The 22,261-nt window shown below is 42.2% G+C and overlaps 1 protein-coding gene, 1 long non-coding RNA gene and 1 other non-coding gene across 5 annotated transcripts in view; 1 reads left to right on the top strand and 2 right to left on the bottom strand.

Annotated features, from left to right (window-relative positions):
- Positions 1 to 2,378, bottom strand: part of TMX4 (thioredoxin related transmembrane protein 4) — a 33,302-nt gene extending 30,924 nt beyond the window's left edge. The window contains exon 1 of one of the 2 annotated variants that reach the window (XM_068940310.1): positions 2,067 to 2,378. In XM_068940310.1, coding sequence (XP_068796411.1) covers positions 2,067 to 2,323 — 257 coding nt within the window. In that variant the 5' untranslated portion in view covers positions 2,324 to 2,378. The remainder of the gene's footprint in view (positions 1 to 2,066) is intronic. The other variant, XM_068940311.1, reaches the window with a different exon arrangement.
- A 124-nt stretch (positions 2,379 to 2,502) lies between these two features.
- On the top strand, positions 2,503 to 20,485 carry LOC138066881 (uncharacterized). Of its 2 annotated transcripts, none has more exons than XR_011140505.1 (3): positions 2,503 to 2,710; positions 3,048 to 3,215; positions 17,303 to 20,485. It is a non-coding gene; the product is annotated as an uncharacterized lncRNA (long non-coding RNA). The 2 variants fall into 2 exon arrangements; XR_011140504.1 differs by lacking the exon at positions 17,303 to 20,485 and adding an exon at positions 9,193 to 11,106 and having other exon boundaries at positions 2,509 to 2,710.
- TRNAS-UGA (transfer RNA serine (anticodon UGA)) lies at positions 8,919 to 9,000 on the bottom strand. The gene has a single exon. It is a non-coding gene; the product is annotated as a tRNA-Ser (tRNA).
- Positions 20,486 to 22,261: the final 1,776 nt, after the last annotated feature.

Genomic DNA, 22,261 nt, shown 5'->3' with positions numbered 1-22,261 from the left:
CAGAAGCCAGTCAAGTAGGTTAGAGTTAAAAGGAATGAAAGAAGAAAAGTCCTATTTCCACTACTAATGCTGCACACAAGTCATTTCTGACTTCAAGTTTTTCCTTTTGTTTACCCAAAGTAACTAATAAGAAAGTGGCAGCACACAGTAATTGGCGTGCACTGTTTTCACAGCTGGAAAAACTGAACTTATCCAGAAGTAGTAGCAGTCGCCACTTCTTTGGGACAGAAAGCTTCAAATGAGGAATTTGGAGCAGGCAACCAAGAAAAATACTTTTTGTAGTGATCCTATTACAACATTATACTGCTATGAAAAAAAAGTTCTTAAAAACAAACAAACCAAACCCCAGCAGGTTCTCTGAGCAAGTGAGATCTGATGAAAGTTACAGCAGTCTTGTCAAGAAAAGACCAACCACATGGCATGGAAAAAATAAAATCAGTCAACCGATGCGCAGGATTCCTGTCCAGATCACCAGCTCAAAACCAGACAAAAATCAGTAGAAGAAAAAAAAAAGTCAATATGAGAACTGCTGTAAGAATCATAAAAAGAAAAAAATCAATACTGGATCTCAAACTACTGTTCAGTTGTGACTAGGAATCTCAACTAGTCATGAACTGAGAATCAGCAGCATTAAGTCAGCATCCTCAAGAGAGGAAAAAGTCCTTTTTAATTTAGAACTGTTCTCTTAAAGAGAAGAGAACATCAAGAAACCCACCACAGAAAGCAGCATGAAGAATCAAGTGTCTTTTGCCCATCAAATATAGTACAGAAAGTAAGTCTAGTTTAGGCAACGTAGCAGCAACTACCACATTCAGCTAGCATTAAGGCTAACTTTTCCACCACTGCTATTGTCAGCTACCTCCGTCACTCCAAACCAGAGAACACCGATTTAAGTGAAGTACGAGTAAAGACAGACAAAGCAATTTAGCTGTTCGCTATCCCAAACACTTCAGACTTCAGTCAGTTACTTTCTCTCTTCTTTCTTCCCTAGAGGTCTGCATCACTAGTTATTCAAATACTTTCTCTCAGAAGAAGTAGAAAGTACTGAGTCACCATGAATGACTAAGTGACCTAAGTTTTCTCATGCAAGATTCACTGAGTTGTGTATTAACAGGTAACTTCATACAATGGCTTCCATAGAAAACTAAGATACCAAAAGCAGCAACATTTTTGATGCTGGAAAGAGGAGAAAATAAACTATTGTTATGACATCAATGCTATTAGTTAATAGCACTTAAATCCCTAGGAGTCAACAAGAAACCTTCTCTAGCTGTCAAGAAGAGAAAGAAACAAAATTCTAGAGCAAGGCAGCCATAACAGCCTGATGTGCCACCAATTCCGTAACATTTATCACTTTGGAAACCTACTCTGCTAAACATCCCTACCAAATTCAGCTTTCCTAACTCGTACAAAATTCAGTGAAAGTCCCAAACGCATAAGAACGGCAAGGTACGTTGCCCAGCCTAATTCCCCAGCAAGTAGCTATTGAATAGGGCCACTGAAACGTAGTTAACACAGCTGCTGTCCACTAGAACTTCTAAATTTCAGCCTGGTGGCACTCAGATACTTTCTGCCCTCCTAAACCTCTGGACGAAAATCTGAAAAAAAAGAAATGCACCTTTATCGCATTAGCTAAAACAAGCTCAAGCATGTGCCCGCAGGATCAGAGCCAACGCTACTCGGTGGTGCAAGACGGGAGGGACAAGAGTAGAGCACTGGCATTACGCTTCCCTCTGTGGGCGTTACACTGTCACTTCCTGCCGCCCCCCTCCTCGGGGGGGATTCTGGCACCGCGTCGCTCCCCTCGGGGCGGCCCGGCTGGCAGGGACCGGGAGGGCAGGCCCGGCCCCGTCTCTTCCCCCACGGCGGCACGCAGGGCGAAGCGGGCGCCGCGCTACCAGCGCCAGGAGGGAGGCCAGCAGGGAGCCGAGCTGCCCCGCTCCCCTCAACTCGGGGCCTCGTCGCCCCACGCGGGACAAGCCCACCCCAAACCTCGCCCGGGAGGCGGCTCAGCCCTTCCCGCGGGCGCGGAGGGGAAAGGAGGGAGGCAGGCGGCCGTTACTCACAACTCCACCATCCACTGGCCCTGCAGCACCAGGCTCCAGTTGGAGCCGCCCAGCACCTGCACGCGGCTCCGCGCCTCGCCGGCGCTGCCCGCCGCCGCCGCCGAGGAGGAGGAGGAGGAGGAGGAGGAGGAGGAAGAAAAAGAAGAAGAAGAGGAGGAGGAGGAGGGGGAGGAGGCGGCGGCGAGCAGCAGCGCTGTCCCCGCAACCCAAGCGCGGAACGACCGCCACCACCGCCCGCCCCAGCGGCCCGCCGCCATGTTAAACGAGCCCGGCCCAGGAAGTGAGGCCGGGCGCCCGCGGGCTCCCCCCGCCCAACCGGGGCCAGGGGGCGGGGCCAAGGGGCGGGGCGGGCGCCCAGTAACGGGCAGCTCCGCCGGGGAGGGGGGCTGCCGCGGCGGGTGGGCGTGGCCTCGGCGGCCGTTGGGCGGGTGGGGCCGCCGTTGGGGTGGGGTCGCTCTGGCGCTGCGGTTGTTGCCGGGCGGGCGGGCGCGGCCGGAGCCGCTGTAGTAACTGCCGCCGTTTTCGAGACGCAGTGACGTATCTGTCGAAGTAGCAAATATGCTGCTGTTCCGTGTTGTGTACTTGAAGTACCCCCGCCATTAGGGAGTAGTGACTTCAGTGACGAGCAGGTGGAGATTGCAACAGTAAGTGCAGCTGGGTAGAGCTGCGCTTGGTAGTGCAAAGAAGCTGTATAGTAAAAGCTCTTCCGTCCGTCGCAGATTCACAAACTCAAGGTGGCTGGAAAGGCCCGCGGGCGGTCTCTAGTCCAACCTGCTGCTCCGAGCAGCATTACTGTGAATGCAGGGCAGGTAGCTCAGGGCTTGGTCCAGCCAGGGCCTGAAGATCACACAGATGGAGGTCCCACAGCATCTCGCTGGGCCATCTCTCGAAGTCCTTCATCACCCTTATAGTAAAAAGTTTTCCTTGTGTCCAGTCAGAAGCTCCCATTTCAATTGACGATCATTGTCTCTTGTTTTCCAGCAACATACTGCTGTGAAGAACCTGCCTCCGTCTTCCTGTTCGCTTCGCTGGGTCCTCCTGAAGCCAGCACTTCTCCAGGCTGAACAGGCCCAGCTCCCGCAGCCTCTCCTCACAGGGCAAGCGCTCCTGCCCCCAATCATCGCAGTGTCCTCTGCTGGACTTGCTCAGGTTTATCAGAATTTCCTGTATTGGGGGGGGTCATAACTGGATGCAGTATTCGAGGTGCCATCTTACGAGTGCTAAGTAAAGGGGGATTATCACTTCACTGTGTCCCTGCTCATACAGCCTGGGATGCTGTTAGCCATCTTCACTGCCAGGCTGCACTGTTGGCTCATATTTAGTCCGCTGTCTGCCAGGGCCCTCAGGGCCCTTGCTGCCCAACCAGTCAGTCCCAACCTGTCCCAGTGCAGGGGTTCATCCATCCCATGTACAGGACTGTGCGTTTTGTCTTGCTGACTTTGTTGATTTTCCTGTTCGTCCTATTCGTTTAGCCTGTTTAGGTCTCTGTGAATGGCAGCCCTGCTCTCAAGCGTATTGACTGTACCCCCATTTTGGTGTCAAAGAGGATTTGCTCCATGTTTTTCCCAGAGCCTGAACTGAGACTGACCTGCTTATAGTTCACTAGCTTGTCCTTCTTGGCCTTTCTGAAGATAGGTTGAACTTTGGCCTTTCTCCAGTCAGGGATACGAGGTATTGTGTGTGTTGCCTCAGTTAATGGTAATTAAGACAGCCAACTTCCTTAGTCAGCCCAGTAAATTGACTGGAATAAATCAGCAGAGACCATTGTAAAAGTCTGCCTTTCCTGTTTGTTACGGTTTGTAGGATTTCCTGAAATTAGTTCTTGTTTGGCTGAAGATGATCTTGGCTCGTAAGTAACTTGTCATGAAAGATTTTCAAGAAGTTACTCCAAAAGTTAATCAATCAGCTCTGTTGCTAATACATTTATACATTTTTTTCCACTTGAGAAAACAGGAAGAGTGGCCACCTCTGGATTTTGTCACACTTTGCCAGCTTATCTAATGAGACTCCTTTACAGTATTTCACTTTTTCCCTCTAGGAGTCGGTTGGCTTTGATCAAACCATTCCTGAAAGCTTGAATATAGGCCTGTTCTTTATTTATTGAGGGCCAAGCGGACTCAACTGTTTATGCTAATGTCTGGGGGCAGAAGCAGAGCGTAGCTTATAATCAGGAAGACTTTGGAAGCAGTTACAGGCTTTCACGATTTCTTCCACAGTGAGTGGGGAGATGGCCCTGCCAATAGCACCGCTCACTTTATGCGGAAATGAAACAGTAATAGCAATTTTCCTCAGTTCTTTGCTACTTCTCAAGTGTAGGTCACCTCTCCCAGTGACTCAGTAAAGACTTATACATTCCCTCTTCGCGAGGTATTAAAATAGTACCTGCTGTTACCAAAGAAGATTTTTGTCTATAGCTTTCCAGCATTGTAGCGATCCCTGCCTTTCTGCGCTGTAAGCTTCTTGTCACCACAGTTAATGCCAGCTGAGGATTAAGTAGCACGAGTCTCGTGGAACACATATATCTTCTAATACCTTCCATGTGATATACATAGACTGAACTCATGAAGATTCTATAAATACAATTTTTGTAATCCTTTAGCTATTCTTGTGAGGAAAAACTTTCTCTAATTTATCAATGCCCTTCTTGAATTGCTAGTTTGAAAACTGGATGTGGTATTTTAGCAATATTTAGACCTTAGAATAGGTCCTGATTCTGACAGGTAGTGAAGAGAAAGAAATATTAAACAGTAGAAACTGAGAAGACGTGTAATGAGCTGAAGTTCTCTTGCGAGGAGGTAGTACATGAAGGCCTTTTTTCTGTTGTTCCCTGAGGACTAGGGAAACTGGAGGAAAATGTGCACAGTTTTTTCTGCATGTTCTCCAAAAAATGAAGCGATTGGCCAACAGCCAGAGAGATTAGAGAGCTGGTGGAGGCATTCACCTGCTGGAACCAAACTGGGAGAATTTATGTGACAAAGAGCTGATGTGTGAAAGGGAGACTTGAGGAACCTTTTATTGTGTGGTACGAGGTGCTGAATAAGTACATTTATGTTCTCAAAGAGTGTGAGAATGAGAGAGATGGTAAAACAGCTGTCCATAAAGTGGCTAAGAAAGAGCCTGTGAGATGATGGCCCCAAATACATGGGGAGGTTCCTGTGCGTTCAAAAGGGCAAGGGGAGACAAACTTTAGGATGAAAAGAGCAAAAGTATTGGGTTAAATCTAGGGAACTCCTGAGTACCAATTAATACAGAACAAGTTTGTAAGGAATTTTTAGCCACAGTCAACAGAGAAGAGGTTTGCAGGTGAGGCAAAGTCTGCTGAGGAACAAGGCAGAGTTACTTTCCTTCCTAAAGCAGACCAAAATGTTCCTAAAACAGGGGAGACTTGTCACAGTTCTGTTAATCTCTCTAAGAAAAGTAGGTCAAGCTTGCAAAGACGGAGCAGATACACCTCATTTGAACCTGATTAGGAACATGAAATGGGATGTGTTTTTCAGCTACCTGCGTTCACAGCCCAGTGTGTTATTTTAAATCCTCAGTACATATTACTGGGGGAAGCGCCAAAGGAAGTCTCTTTCAACAACAGGAGGACAGGGCATTACAAGGAGCTTAGAGGTGATGTGTCAGCATACGGATCTCCAGGAATATAGATCTATTTTGATTATAAAATGGGAAGTTCAACTATAGTATGGAAAGAGCTGTGGTAGACCTGAAAGAAAGAAATGTGCCTGCATTAAGAGACAGGCACAAAGAAAGTGTCTTTCTTCTGTTCTGTGATACTGCAGTTACTCATGTAACAAATATTTTTGTACTGGAATGTTTATTTATCTTTATGATTGGTCAGTCTATGCGCTGTGTTATCCCTGCTTTACACAGAGGGGAACACCAAAATATATTATTTCCCAGACTTCTGTGGCAGAAATTTTTGTGTTTCCCTTGAAGGACACGAGGAAGACTATGCTTTGTGCTCCAGGAATATTTTCAATGGACTGAGTCCTTATGTTCACTGAACTAAAAATTATCCTTCTGTGATTGTGTGGCTTTCCACTGGAAAAAGAAGTTAATTAAAATCTCTTCAATTTAGGTGTGGGGGATAAACCATGTATTTAGAAGACTTTTTCTGTAAGTTTGTTTCTATTAGGTTTGTTTTCTACTTTGTTGAATGTTGTCCTATTATTAGTTTGGGTGGGTGTCTTGTGGTAAAGAAAGGTATTCCAGCATTCTTGAAGTGGTTTCTTTCACTGTGACCGCCTAGAGCAGAATAGATTAGTGTAACTCTCATTTTCCCAAAATATATCTAATTGCATCGTCTATGTATCATCTAAACTTTTTTGTTTTTGTCCTTTAAAAACGTCTTAAGAACATATTTGATAGTTAAAATTGCAAAGCCTCATTTTTACGGATTGTTTGTTAAATTAGAAAATAATTATTATGTAACTTATATAACTTATAACTTATTATGTAATAAGTTATTATTACACAAACTACAGAAATTTTGATTTTTTCAAATTTAATTTGATTCATCCATGTGCCTAATGAAATAAGTTGCAATATATTTTTCACTATATGAATGGTAAAAGAATTTGCAGCTCCTTTTATGAATTAAGACAAATAATTTAGTAGAGAATAAACAATATATGGCCAGAAGTAGGCATTCCATGCATGTTCTAACATTGATTTGTTAAGCCTAAAGCATATCATATTTAAGGACAATGTTTGAGTTTTTAAATAGCTTGGTAAATACACCACAGTGCTGCAGTTAACTAACTCTAGGAAATTCACTGTGGCTCTACCTATGGTATCTATTTAAAGTGAATTAGCACTTTTCTACAAGAGTTTGACTTTTGATCAGTAATGTTTGCATCTGTCCTTCATAAATCAGACTACAAAACTCCCTGGAATATTTAAAAAAATATGTAAAGAAAGTTTTCTTCTTCTTATGAGTTATGTTTGCCAGAACTTCGTCTAATGACTGTTTACCAAAAGGTAGGTATATAATGACAGGAGGAGATCATATTTTGCACCTACAGAAGCCAGGGAGGGTACTGTACCCATAATATTTCTAGTTAAATATGTCTTTTAAGAATGTCTCTGACAAACTTTGAGATTTGCTGTCCTGCATAAATGTGAAGAATTATAGCTGTTTTTTCTAGCACTCTGATTTGAGACTGGATTATCAGAGGTACTCAGTACTGAAAAACTTCTTAGTACCAAAAAAAAGAGGACTCATTTGCCTTTTAGGCCTTCTTATACAAGGAAGTCAGTGTGCACTGACTTGCACATGCACATGGAATTCATGGCTGCTCTTAGTATTCTAGGATTGTGTAATATGATACAAAAAGTATGCTTTTTCAACTCGCCTGCATGTCCAACTACAGAAGGCACTTGGCTGCGAAGATGAAGATTGTCATGCCAAGGCTAAAACCGTAATGCACCAGAGTAACTTGACATTGCCACAGGAACCCGTTGCCTCCAGGGAGCACAGGTGCTAGAGAGAGCCCGGTTCAGGAGGCAGCTGATACATACATGGAAGCTAGAGAAACAGGTTGCTTGCTGGCTTTGAACAAAAGTCTTTCAATCAGGGAACAGGGACAGAAAGAGTGAGGTTTGCAAGGTGAAGGACAACCTGTGTCTGGTGAGGAAACAGTAGCAATCATGATGGAAGAATGTTTGATGGCTTATAAACAAAAAGGCCACAAGGTGGGATGGGAAAGCTCAAACTCAGACAAGATACCAACAGGGCCAGAAGGAAATGACTCTGTGTCAGTATCTTTACATATCTACCCAGATATAAAATGGAGGGACAGGAAGTCATTTGCAAGCTTTATGTAATACCCTGTCCTGTAAAGAGGTGCATGCTGGGGGATTCATCTGCCTACACAACGCTCCACCGTGCAGGCACGCCTCTACATCCTCATCTTTGCATAATTCAAGCTTAGACCTCCTACAAGATCAGCTCCCACCTCTAATGTGCATCTGTTCACTTTCTGCCTGTCAAGCCTCTTCAGAACTTAAAAGAAAGAAGTTGCAAGAGACAGGAGGACAGGCTTTCAAGTTTGAGTGCAACAGATCAGGACAGATCTGATGACAAAATTAATTTTTATTGCCTGACTTTTTCTTTCTTTTTTGTTTTATTTTTCCAAAATGGAACTCTCCTTCTGGGTAAGGAACTGTTTCTAGCAATATATTTTTCCTCAGCAATAAAAATATCTCCAAGGTAGATGTACAATTCTCTTTTTAGACTTGACACCTCTGAAGCCTGATATATGTGGCTGAGTGAGCTAGATGAAAAGGTATTAGGTTTTTATTAGAGCGTGATGCAAGCTCAAGCTGGCTAGGCTTGTCGAACAGCAAATCTGCAAACATCCATGGCCAAATTCTGTTCTAATACTTCTTGCTGTTTGAGTATGGTCAGTATTCCTCTCTATTGCGATACTAGCTCCCTTCTAGCAATTGTCAGAATGGCACAGGTGTACAAAGGGCATGATTTACTACATAAACTGTCATTGATGTGGAATGATTCTGATTGTACTCCCAAACTAAATCAGGAATAATGCTGTTAAAGCCAGATGTTTCCTTTCACAGTGTGTGAATCCAAAATGACAGAATCACAGAATGGTTTAGGTTGGAAGGGACCTCTGGAGATCGTCAAGTCCAACCTCCCTGCTCAAGCAGGGTCCTCTAGAGCATATTTCTTTAGTGAAGAAGTTTTTCCTCAGGTTCAGAGGGAACTTCCTGTGGTTCAGTTTGTGCCCATTGCCTCTTGTCCTGTTGCTGGGCACCAGGGAGAAGAGGCTGGCCTCATCCTCTTGACACTCCCCCTTCAGGTACTTAAAGTAACCCCCGTCGGGCCGCAGCGAGCAGGATTCGAACCTGCGCGGGGAGACCCCATTGGATTTCAAGTCCAACGCCTTAACCACTCGGCCATCGCTGCTGCTAGGGTTTCGGCCATCGCTGCTGCTAGGGTTAACCCTAACTGCTGCTAACCCTAACCCTAAAATCCGAGGCCTTTATCACAATAGAGGGTAAAACTTGTTGTATTTGGCACGGATCTGTATTTATACAAGGCTTTCTACCATTAGTGTCATTTTATTTCAAAGATACTTCTTTTTCTGCTCCCTTCCAGCAGCTGCATATTGTGTTCAAGGGAGGAGCCAAACTGCGTTGAAGTCGGATGGGCATGGAGGACTTCCATTGACTTCAGCAGGGATTGCACAAGAATTGGGTGGCTGAAAGCTGCCCTGGGTACTGTGAATGCAGCAAGTGCCTTATACTGTGCCAATGTTATACTCATTTTAAACCTGCTCTGAGTGCTCCGCAGTGAAGCAGGCTGCCCAAAGGCACTGATGTAAACCCAGGCTAAGGTCACAGATTTCTGTAGTAGAATATATACCGTGTACTCTGCAACACATCAAATATATGCTGTCATTTTTTAAAATGTCACAATACTTAAAGTTATTTTCTGTGAAAAGAGTAAAAGCTCACCTGAAAATATGGCATGTTTGAGCAAATGAAAACTGACATATCATAAGCCAATTTTTTGTTTGCAATCAGTTTGTGGATCTGTAAGCGTTTCAGAGACATATAGCACCAGAGCCACAGATCCAGACATGGATGCATGTAGTTCTCAAGCCAAATTTAACACAATTTCTAACCTTTGCAAGTATCTTTATATATTAATCTGAAATCAGTGCTGGAGATGAAGTAACTTCTGATGAAAGGAAGCCACAAGATAAATATAAAACAATAGAGAAATATTTTCCAGTGCACTGCTGTATCTGCTCTACCTTTTCAGAGCTCGTAGTCTGTCTCTCCGGCAGTAAGTAAAAAAGATTTTATCTAAACGCAATGAAAAAGACTGTTCCTGCCCCCCAGCTGAACAATAATGGGTACACTGGCTTGATATGTATGCTGATGTTTCAGAGGCTCTTATGGGAATATTTTTCTCTGATCATTTTCAAGTTTTAATGGAGTAATATGCATCTCTCCAGAAATACAAAACAGGTATAAAATTCTTATCCTGGAGCTCATATTTAGCTGGTGATTACCTAAAGCTCTGAGCATGAGTTCCACCCTTCCCTTCGCACTAACCTGTGTTTTGTGTAGCCATGTACTGATCAAGGAGAACGGAAAAGTAATGCCATTAGTCTTTCTTACTTTTTTTTTGGTAAGCATTTAAAGGAGGTAAACAATGATACAAGGTGCAAGACAGTGGAGAAAGCTACCTATGCAGAGAAACTTATTGGCAGAAATGTAATTATGTAACTATATTCTGCCATAGCTTTGCCAGTGTCATTCTCCTTGCTTTCCCTCCTTTCCCAGGGACAGCTTAAAATAAGTTACTTGAAATAAGAGTTACGTTGCAATATGATCAGAGTTTTATCATATCACTCACTTATATCACTGGTGTCCGTTAGATGTTTCAGGTCATTTATCTTTTTGACAACAATCTCAAATTGTTCCTGGAATATTAGGAATAAAATCAGAAATTTTAGTCATAGACATAAAATAGCACCACTGATTTTAGAGAGGTTACTTATACGAGAATTGGGTTTGGTCCAAAAAGTTTTCTCTATTGCAAAGTAAAGCAAGTTGAGTTAAGAATTCCTGCTCCTGACTGTGTCTTTTTCATAAGCAAAAAGCAGATGAATGAAGGGCCAGCCAACACAAGGTGATTTTGTTGCCTTTGAGAAACAGGCTGGGTTGTCTCTGCAGTATTACTGCAAAATGGAATGAGAAGGTTGCTTACGTTTCATAGTCATTTATGTGCCCATAGAAATATTTCTCTCTGCACCACAGAGGTAGTGCGTAGATCAATAGGCATCTGGATGGATGTTATTTACGAATGTGATTCTGGTGTTGGTTACTAAGTGCTCTTTCAGGCACAGAGCAAAATGGGCCACCCGGATAACTGCTTCCAGCCTCGTCTCCATCTGGCACAGAGCATCTCCGTAGCTCACTGTGCAGCTGCTTCTTTGTGACAGTTGCCGGAGGCCCATATGCTGCTGCTGTTGAAAGGATCTTTCAGGCAGTTTGTTTTCTGGGGCTTGCAACTGCTTTTCCAGTGGTGGGACAGTGATCGTGGGCCTGCTGTGGTAATCCCTTTTCAGGCAAAACTCTGTTACAGTTAGCAGGAGTTTTGGGTGAAGAATTACTGCTGGATTAGGCTACAGAATGTCACGCTGAGAAGTCGTATGTTGCTGCTGGGATATACTGAAGCAAAAGTCTTTAAATGCAAAGTGTGTAAGAAAAAAACTATACATAAGCTTCAAGGCAGCTGAAATTCTAGCCTTTTCTTTGCCAGAGCCATAAAAAAGGTTCAAATATGCAAAGACATACGGCGATCAATTCTCACCCTGTGATTAAATACAGTATCTAAAGTGTCCATAAATATTTAATTTACTGCATTTTGCAGCTGTTGAACATATTGTTTGATAATGAAGGTTATCTATGTAAAGGAAAGTATTGATTTTTCTCTAGGAATTTCATGTACAGAGTACCTGTGTGATCCAGCCCTAAAAGAAAAGGGTGCTAGACACTCAAGCTTTTTCAAAATAATATTTTTCTTTTGAAAGAAGGAAGAAAAAGTATAAGGGGTGCACACAGATGCCATGGCTTATTTAAAACTTTCTTTCCTTGCTACTCTTTTACCAAAGACTGCATTAGCAGGTATCTAGAAATAGCCTGTTTTATAAGGAATATGAATGTTGGATTTGGTAAGTGCTAAGAATCTTATTTGCCAGCCTTTTCCTGTTAAGTTACTGCTCAGCTCCACAAGTGGACAATGCAGAACAGATCAATAAGTACGTTATGTATAGTAATAATCTAAAGGAAGCTTTAAGTATCTAGATATGTAGTCTTAAATGCGCTCATTCCAGAAGAGCGCTGTACTGAAAGTTCACTTTTACCCCAGAAGTATCCCCAGCCAAGGTGCAGTCTTCTGTGTGGCAACAGCTTCCTGAAAAGTGTTGATGGTCTTTCAGCTGCATCTGTATGCTCTTAAGCCTGACCCCTTCTTCCCCACATATAGAAATAATGCCTTTTCTCTTTGAGGGAAAACTGAAAAGTTTTCTGCACTCACAAAGGCTTATATGTTCCCAGACATCTTTTTTCCATCCGTTATCCATTGATCTGAGTAGGAAATAAGTTATCTTGCTTTGCAAATTGCACACAGTTTCCTATATTAAAGTTACTGAGGATTAACTTCAGGGATCCAGACCTGACCTTATTATAAACTGTGCTGTTGGCATATACTCAGGCACAGGGAAATGAGGCCCTTTGTAGAGTAGAGAGCTGCTGAGCAGCAGCTGCCAAAGCGAGTCCTCTTTGGTTTTAGACACTCCTGTCCCTGGCAAGAAGACCGTAGATCTAAGTCTTGCATTCTCGTCCTGTGACTCTGCAGTCACTCCTACAGAGCTCTGTCCCTGAGGCAAATAGACCTTTTGGCATACTTGACCCTGATTATAGCTCACGTCGCAACTCTCTTACCCAGTGGGAATACGACTATCACACTGCTCAAAACTCTGTGAAAAGGGTGGAATTCGTATTTCTGTGCCTCACCCGGCAGAATGGCTTTTGCTCCAATTCCTTCATTAGGATAAATGATAGATATTTTGTAAACCCCTGTTTTACATTTTTTTCTCTCATTATTTTCTGTGAATTTTTCTGTGACAAATGAATAGGTTAAAATGGGAAAGTATGAGACAATGGTGACGTTCTCATATGACTCTTTGGTTTATATCTAAAACCCCACAGGCAGACATCTTGCTGCTGCCTCAGTCAAAGATATATTAATGTAAGAAAATCACCGGCACTGTAAATCTAAGGGCAGCTGAAGCCTAAAGTATCTTGCAACAGCTATGTTAAATGGCTGAGAAGACATTTATACCAGTAACACTGACAGAACCTTGGCTATAATAATGGGAGAAATGCTTGCTGATTTGGCTTTATAAGGAATTGTACTTTTGGCAAACCGTTATGATATATCTATAAATTACCTGTTTCAGTTTGATCTAAATACAGACCCATATGCATGGAATATGCCCATCTAAATCTCAGCTTTTAACACTGCAGCACTCATGTTCCTCCAGGACTATAAGATACACTTTTACAAATCGCTGTGAAGAAACTGAATTACATGCCTCTTGAAGTAGAAGAAAAATATTTCATTACAGCTTGGAAGACGGTAAAAATTATTTTAAATGATCAAACCTTCCAAGCAGCTTCTTAAATTCAACCATGAAGTTTCTGTCACAGAGGGCAGAAAAAAAAGCTTTAAGGCTGTGCAGGGAGTCACCCGAGTCCCACCACACCCTGGGAAATGAGCTCTGCTGTCCTTCTCTTAAGACAACGGGCTGCCTTTTGGAAGTGTCACAGACATTTTTTAAGTCTTGTTAACTATCTGCATACCATTTGCTGCTACTTGTGGTACATTTACTCACCAGTGAAGTCTATTGCGTGAACGAAAAGCCAGACAATTAAAACAACTTTTTGGCTGCTAACAGGTGCTGGCTGCTTCCTTTGCCCAAGAAGGATTCTGGATTTTATGCCTAGAATTTCTTTTGGGGCTCAGCACTGTCCCATAGCATAAATATCAAGCAAAATATTAAACTCCAGTAATTCTTGGGGACTGCAAAGAAGAGGTGAGTCCTGCCTCAAGGTTAGTGCAGTACCAGCCCTCTGCAGTTTTTACAATCTCTTATTTTCTGGAGGGTTTCTGGTACAGCTTGGCTTTTAAAAAGCCAGTCCTCATGTTCTAGGCTGTGTTTGCTGATCAGCAAAGTAACCACCAGAACCTTATGTGGATTTGGAAAGCATGCTTTACAGAAGTGGCTTAAGAAAAATGCAGCCTGACTGTTTTTTTCAGTTTCCTGAAGTCTACGTGATCAAGGGGAGGCTCTTTGTGAAGGGTAAAAAGATCTCCAGTAGCTTATATAGCTATTTTAATGATATTCTCACAGGCTTAAAGTGTGAGACGTATATTATCTGCTAATCCAGGATCTATGGAAAGGCAGAGACCACTGCAGTAGATGCGCTTGCTAAAGAGAAACTAGTGTCAAGAGCCATTGCAATAGCTTCAGTGAAGAGCCGCAGCAGATGGGGAAAAGCATTTTCATGCTAAAAAAATGTAGAAGTAGTTACAATTACAGAACACAGAAAAAAACTCTCGTTGGCAAGTTTATAATTACTGGCAAGGATGAAATTTAGCTGGATGCAATGGTGAATGCACCCGTGAAAATCAAATCTCGGCTGCATTTAAACACAGTATGTCAAAAACCTGTTGTGAGCTGCAGCCAGCCACACACTGATCTGCTCCCCGTGTGCCTGAGCCCTTCCTCCCAAAACAAAAAGGACCTTTTGGGTCTCTGCACCTACAGACTTAATGACAAGGGGTTACTGCAGAGGGTCCTCTTTTGCAGGCGGCTGTGTCAGGGCCCTTACTGGCCATGCCCAGCCTCCCCAGGACCCCCGCACTTCTGCCCAGGCTCAGGAGCCCGTTGCAGCTCAGCCTGGGGTGCCCAGGCCTCACCTGAGCTACGGCTACAGCTCTGTCTCCTGGATGGCCCCAGTACCTGTCTGACAGCCTTGTGTCCTGTCCCGTCTCTGCTCCAGCTGTTCCTGCCTGGGCATCCTGGATGGACCCAGGGCCTGGTTCATCCCCGTGACCCATCAATGGACCCTGGTGCCAGCCCTCGGCTCTGCCTGCCGTGCTTGCAGCCGACAGGACGGCATCCCCGGCAGCAGGGGCAAATCCTGTGCGGTGTTTGCCCTCAGGTCCTGGCTCAGCCCTCCTCATGGAGCAGCCCCGCTCTTGCTGCTCCCTGACGTGCCAAGTGGAAAGATATGTAAGCCAGGGCTGGAATGAAACTGTTCCAGCTGGGGGCAGAAATCATTAGAATTTTTAAAAATTAAACTTAGATTCTTTTGAGATTTCAGTAAGAGTGAGAAACATTCAGTCTTGCTTAGAAAATCCCTAGAAAAGGGCAATCCACCATTTCTCTCATTAAATTATCCTAGTGTTTAATTAGTTTAAGCAAGGAAAGAAGGTAACATTTCTCAAATGGTAAATGCTGCATGATATTTTGTTATGATAGGATGTATGCTTGTCACAAGCTCCTGTCAATGAAACTAGCAGGATTACAGAGAGCGGGATTTGTTTCTGTAGTTCAGAATAGGGTGTTTAGAGAAACAGATTACCAAATGCTGAACTAATCTTCTGAAAGAACCTACTTACTTTCCGCCTGGGGAGGAACGTAGATTACTGTCAGTTACTCAGGAGGAGAGAGCCGAGAAGTGAGATGTTTAATGCCTGCTAGAGCCAGAGCCTTTGTATACCGTGTGTACATGACCAGAAAGTGTCTTATTAAGATCAAATCTCCATTTGCAGAGTATCCAGTCTCCATGTGTAGCCAGCAGTGGGTTCTTGCAGAAATCAAGTAAGGAATATGTATGTACTGCTATACCTAGCCCAGACTCAGTTAAAGCCTTTGAAAATGTTGCAGTTTCAGAACTCATTGAATTGGGTACACCCCTCTCCTTATGGTTGGGTTCTAATTAGCATCATTTTGTATTTTTCTGCAGGATAGCATAGCAAACCTGGCATACTTAATAGCATTGCCATGCTACTTTCGCAGCTTTAGCTGTCAACCCACTTTCTTTGTGAAGAAGTGGGAAGAGAATTTGTTAAAATACAAGCTGGGAACAATCAAAAAAAGTTAGAGGGGATGTTTGAACTTCTCGGCCTTCCTGAGGCATGAGAAAATTATGGAGTATGTTATCTCCTCTGCAGTATGACTGCCCAGTAAAAATGTCTCATCAGATCAACATTTCCCTCCTTTTTGACTTGAAACAAATATTTTCCCTCTGCCAGTATATTTAATATTACATCTCACTATTTTTGAGTAGTCTGCCGTATATCTTGCTATTTCTGAACTGTTTTGCAACCTAGGGAGCTCCTGTTCAGTTATCTGTTTCTCAGACATAGAAGTGAGAGTAGCATTGTTGGGGCCTGAGTGTTAATGAACACAAAGGCGGTAAATCAAACCTTCTCCTACGTAGTTTCTGGTTCTCTCTCTCTCTCTTGAAATGGCCTATGTAATTCCTCTTTCCATAATACCACATGCACACCCTAGATATATTTTATCCCTATATCTCAATAGGGTTAACAAAGCAGTTCCAGATGGAGAATAAGTGACATAGCCCAAAGTCACCCTCTAGTCTGTGGACTGAATGAATTAAAAGTGCTTCCTTCATTGTAACTGCTTGAAGAACTCGGTCATCTTTCCTGCATGTCTTCCCAATACTTTGTTTGTCCTGACAGAACAAATACCTGCAGCTTTTCGTCTTCTGAATATCGACTCTTCTTGAGAGCCTGAGTGTTGTATTGCTCTATTTGCTGATAGGATTTTTGCAGCCTTCTTTTTATTTTATGCTCATGAAGGATTTTTCTGGCAGATCTAGGAGTCTGGTTTGAAACTCACTGTTTATTTTTGGGCCTCTACCTCTGTGATCGGATTTAGCTGAAAAGCGGTATGATATTAAAAGTGAGGCAAGAGTTTTTTCCAACACATATCCGCTTCACTCCTGCTGGTACTGTCAGTAATACTTTGCACAGCAGGAATATCCTTAAAAACACTTAATTGTGTATCAAAACATCATAGTGAGGGATGTTAATTTTATATTGTTTTACTTACTTACAAATTGGAAATTTTAGCAAATACCATATGACAACTCAGTCTGAATCTATGGAGTTGCAACAAAAAAAAAAAAAACCACCCAAACCAAAAAGAACCATCTACTATATTTTCCTTAGTTTCCTCTTTATGGGCTTTGGAGGCCTGTCTCTTCTTTCTCATCTGACTAAGCCTCTGGGACTAGAGTCAACCTAAATACAAGAAATGCAAAGAACATATATGCCTTCTTTTCTTCTATCTTGGAAACATCTGGCCACCAAAACTTCAAGGGGTGTCTGAAAGAGAAGAATTTTATTTCAATTCAGTTGTCCGCAATGGACTTAGCTTCTGTAAATTTGTTTATCCTCTTTTTTGAACCTGTTTGCAAATCTTGCCACCATTAGATCCTTTAGCAGTAGATCCCACAATTTTATTACGCTTTGTATAGCAAAAGTAGTTTCCTTTATTCGCTTAAGACCTGTGGCCTCATAACCAGTGGTTTACCTCCTAGTTCAAGTACTGTAAGAAATAGTGAATAATTGTTTCCTTCCTCTTCCTTTTCAGGATTCTGTAGGTTGCGTGTTGCTCCGCTGACTGTTGTGGAACGTGGACTGCTGATTTATGAAGTGAAAGCAAATGCCTGCTGTAGATGCAAATGCAACTCGCCTTTTCTACCTCTCTCATAGTTTCTTGGCATTGTAATATGTTAACGACAGCTTGTAGCAGGTGTGATTTCCATTGCCTGTGTGATGAACCAGTTGTGTACTTATCTTATGAAAATGCAATGACAGATTGGGAAAGCATCCAGTTAGAGAACCCATGCCCTCCTCAACATTTGTTTGTGTTGGTGGATGCTGTGCTCAGCCAATTAACAGTCTGTCAACAGCTGATTACAGGATAGCAAAATTAGGATAGCGCCTCCTGCTAAATAGATTTAGCTTCTTGTAGGATATCAACACTTGGTAATGACGTTCTGTTTCTAGGCTGAGCTTGGTTTGCTTGCTGCTAGCCTTTCTTGCTGTGCAGAGCCTGTGTCAACAGCAGCTTTGTGGCACTTTCTGAGACTTTGAAGGTTTTCTCAATTTTCCTCCAACACAATGACAAGAAGTTAACACTGGCCCTGAAATGTCTCAGCAGCCAGTCAAGCCTTAAGTCATTGTAAGACAGCATGGAAAAATACTCTGCCTCACAGAAGGTGAAGGGGCTGTTTTAATCTCGACTGAGCTTTCTTTGCTATGGTGTAAGTTTGTACATGAAAGTGGCATATGTGCTTTCTTTTTAGCAGAACTCTAGTTTTTGGAGTACTTTTATTTCCCCTACGTGTTGTCTCCACAGGGTTTACTCGCAGTGTTCAGATGTCTTTAAAGATGTACCTGAAGCGTGTCTATAGCGGCACATAAAATGGCTGGCCCTTTTCCCCTCCATCATGAAAGTTTGCTTCCAAATCTCAGTGTAAAGAAATACCCATATTCCTGGAGACCCTTTACATTTTCCTTTAATTTCCCTTTTTCTTCGCAGTCTTAAGATGACTTTTGTTTTTTTCCAGTCAATATTCCAATTTGGCCAAACTATTTTCTAGTGTCTTCTGTTTATTTCTAGCATTGGAGAGTGTATACTTACAGATTCAATTCTTTGCAAAGTACAGAGGAACCAAGCTATTGATTATGCATTTCCTTAGCTCTAATAGGAGGCAAATGGAGACATAAAGTGCTTTAAAGATAAACAGTCATACTCTCTCTTGAAATTTCCATGTCTGAACTTAGCATTAGTCCATACAGCTCTCATTGCTCTGCAGTATGGGCAATATTTCCACCAGTGTGTGTGTGCCAGGTGGGGGGGGGGGGCACACTACTGGATCGGAAAGGAAGCTTTTTTACTTATTTTTCTCGGGTATGAATACGTGCCCAAGCCTCCCCAGGCAGTACTCAGTCTTTTTAAGACCACGACTCTCTGACTGTGCGTACAAAATAAATATGTTTTTCTAAACTTCTCCTGTCTAGAAATTGTAGCTCATTAGTAAAAATAATCACTTGCTTGAGTTCACAGGCTCAAGATGAGACTTTGGCCTCTCTACTCTGTGCCTTCCATGTTGCCAGAGTAGAGCTTGGAGGGGACAGGCTCTCCCAAGCCTGGCGCTGTGAAAGCTGCTGGAAGGCTGCACACGGAGACCCCCTTTGTACACCCCAGCATAAGCAGAAGCATTGTAGGGTGGGGGCAGAGTGCCAAACAAGATACATTTTGAGCTCTCAGCTCTGCATCCCCCAGCACTGTTCAAAGATTCTGCTGGAGTTCAGGCTGTCTAAATTGCCTAGAGCATTTTCACATCAATACTTCCACTTTTGCATGTGCACACAATGCTGCAAGGCTGAGGACAGAAACAGCAGTTGTCATCTAAATTTGATTTTTTCACCATTCATGTCTCTCTTACCTGGCTTGCTATGTACAATATACATTCCACTTTTGTTAGGAAAAGCATGGGGAAGAGAGAAACTGGAAGAAATGTTGAAGGAAAATATATTGAGAGTTCATTTATAATAGCTCATCTGACCTGACCCAATACGTTTTAAGACAGTGAGAAAGCATGGCATGAAGCAGTTAAAAGTGTGAAATCCGTATGCTCACATTAAAGCATACTGAACAGATGTTAGGGTGCTCTCCTTCAGGGATAAAATGCATCCTAATTAGGCCCCTAATACATCCCTAAATATCTTGCAAGACTCATTAATTCCGGAAAATATAATATCATTCTAAGCATTCAGAGATCTGACTCGAGGTTTTCTTAATGTTTTGAAATTTTCTGTCTTGGCTTTGTTTTTGCAAGAGAAGGTGGGGGTGAACCTAGTTTCAAGTCACCTTAGAAGTATTCAATGCTGAATGAAATCTTTACTGGCTGCTGCATTGGAAGTCTCTCCCCTCTTTTCCCTCTCTTCCCTCAGTTCTTTATTACAGAAATCACTTCTGCAATTCACTGTAATGGGACTTCTCCAGTCTAGGGAGAATTGCTGCAGGAGAAGTTTAAACTTGAATGATCTCTGTGTCATGCTAAGTGCTTGATTTACCTCAGGTACCCTGCTACAGCTCTGCTGATTTCAATGGACTGCTTTGTAATTCTTTGCGTTTTTAATGGTATCAAGGCAATGGAATCAGTCTCATTAGATACATTAGACCTGAATTTTCATAGATATTGGAAATGTTAACTATGTTTTTCTTCTCAGCTTCATTTCCAGTTGTTTACTAACTGATTTATTCTAGAGGGTAGGAACTTCCAGTAAAGGACAGTTACAAGAGGGCCTTAAATGGCAATTAAACTTTACTGACATTAACTGTAAAAACAGAAGTAAGAAAATATTATTAAAACTCAGTAGTGGCTAAATAACCCACTATTGTCTTTTTGGGACATACTTTGTGATCTCATTACTGGACTCTTGATGGCGTTTGCTCCAATGTATATTTAGAAATTTCTTTTACTGCCTCTACAGAAGTAATGAACTTGTTTAACCTTATGCCATTGCACACATTATAAATGACAATCCTAATTAAAAGAAAAGCTAACAAAATAAAACTCTTATCAGATTATCTGTCCGCACCTTTAGCAACATTTTGTTATTTTAAAAACAATGGATATAAATTGTATGTGGCAAAATGTGCTGTGTCTGGATTTTGCAGCTCCCAGCTTTTGACGGTCTGTCTACCTTCTCTGCCCTGGAGAAAATTCAGCTGCACATAAAGATAGGAAATAAAATTACTTCTTGGAGGCCTTGGTGTTAAACAATCTAAGTTAGCTGTAATCTAGCAGAAAGCTCACAAGCTTTCCCTTGAATCATTTATGGAAAATAAGATCTGTCATTCACTATATGAAAAATTAGTCCTTTTTTCTGGAATGATCTCAGTTAATTACCAGGGTAAGGCTCAGGTTTTCTTGCTAAAGTGAATTTGGATTTTGCTAATTGCTTTAAAAGGAACAGTCCCATAGTGTTACCTTTGATTTTCTTGTCAAAACATTGCTTCTTAATGCATGACTTCCATCACAATAAATTTAAGGAAAAGAAAAAAGATGCTAAAAAACCAACATTAAAACTACGCAATCCCATGGTGACAGATGATTGTAACTTGAATTATCATACATTCTTGGAAGGAGTGAAAATGCCCCCTTCACTCTCTGCTACCTGCTTCTTGCACTACATGCCTGGAATCATGGTGGGAAGCATACCTGCTTATTTCTTTTCCTTTGAGGTGTTGTGCCAGGAGCTCAGAGGTGACAACAATAGGTAGACCTGGGAACTCCTCTTCCACCCTCTGAGCCAAGAGTAAGCGAGCAACCAGGAAACTCTTATGGATAAAATCTATTAAAAGAGCTCAACGACTTCAGCTCTCGTGTCCCATCTTCAGAAAGAATATTGAGTACTTTGTCTCCTGTATCTTCTTGAAATCTAATGAGAATTAGGCTCTTTGCCAAGTCAGAAAAGGTACTCAGAGCTGTGCATAACAAAATGAAGCATTTGCATGTGAGGATTTGAATTCTTCATTTCTCGATGGCTTTGGAAAATCAAATGCAGATGACTTTGAATCTCTTACCCAATGACATAATAGGCAAGAAGTAGTGAAAAAGATCCTGGGATTACAGGAGGGTTTGAGCTGAAAAACTTTGCTGCAGACTACTCCTGACGCATGTTCTAGCTGTAAAATAAAGGTCACTAAAAATATCTGACTAAGATAGCTGTATGATTCAGTTGGCTTTCAATAGCCAATTGCCCATTGAAAAGTATCTACATATTTAAAAAGAAAACAATTGATAAAATTAGACCATTTCTGCTCAGAGATGATCTGAATAGACACTTGCTTTGAGTTGGCATCACCTTGTGGGTGGGGTAAGACCAAGTCACCAGCGGGGCAAGAGAGCTGGCTTCTGTTCCCTTCCCTGCTGCTCGGAACAACCCACCTCGCTTCCTGGTGCGTTTGCCTCCCTGTCTGTGAGTGGACTGAGTAACACCGATAAAAAGCTCTGTACAAAAAATTACATAACAAAACAATAATATACTACAAAAGGCTTTGCTGCCATTGTACTCAGATGTAGTACTTTTCATTTAGGAAAGAGTATAGTTAACTACCAGTGCCACACAGTCACTATGCATTTTCAAGGTAGAACGTATTCTTTAAGGAAGTAGTGTTACTGTCTGTTGTCGGCATCCTAATTCTCACCATCATTCTTGAAATACCTTGATCATAAATTATTTTCAAAAACCTCCGTGTAGGATAGCTATCTACAAATCTCAGAAAAATTATGGATTTTTTTTTTGTTTCATTGATGTACAGATACACATACAAACGTCCAAAACGTTGTACAGAAATGCATCATTTCTTAAACTTTCTCTGAAAACCACACACAACTTTTTGGATAAGTGTTGAAGTACATTTACTGCATGACAACTTGCAAAGCCCTTCATCTTGTGAAAATCAAAGAACTCTGAGTAAAAAATAATGAATTCCTGCTGCTTCCCTCCTGGAAATGGACTACACAATTCA

Source organism: Struthio camelus, chromosome 3, assembly GCF_040807025.1.
Source record: "Struthio camelus isolate bStrCam1 chromosome 3, bStrCam1.hap1, whole genome shotgun sequence".
In the NCBI taxonomy this organism is placed as follows: Eukaryota; Metazoa; Chordata; class Aves; order Struthioniformes; family Struthionidae; genus Struthio; species Struthio camelus.
The sequence above is the reverse complement of the archived record's forward strand: the minus strand, read 5'-3'. Positions and strand labels throughout refer to the sequence as shown.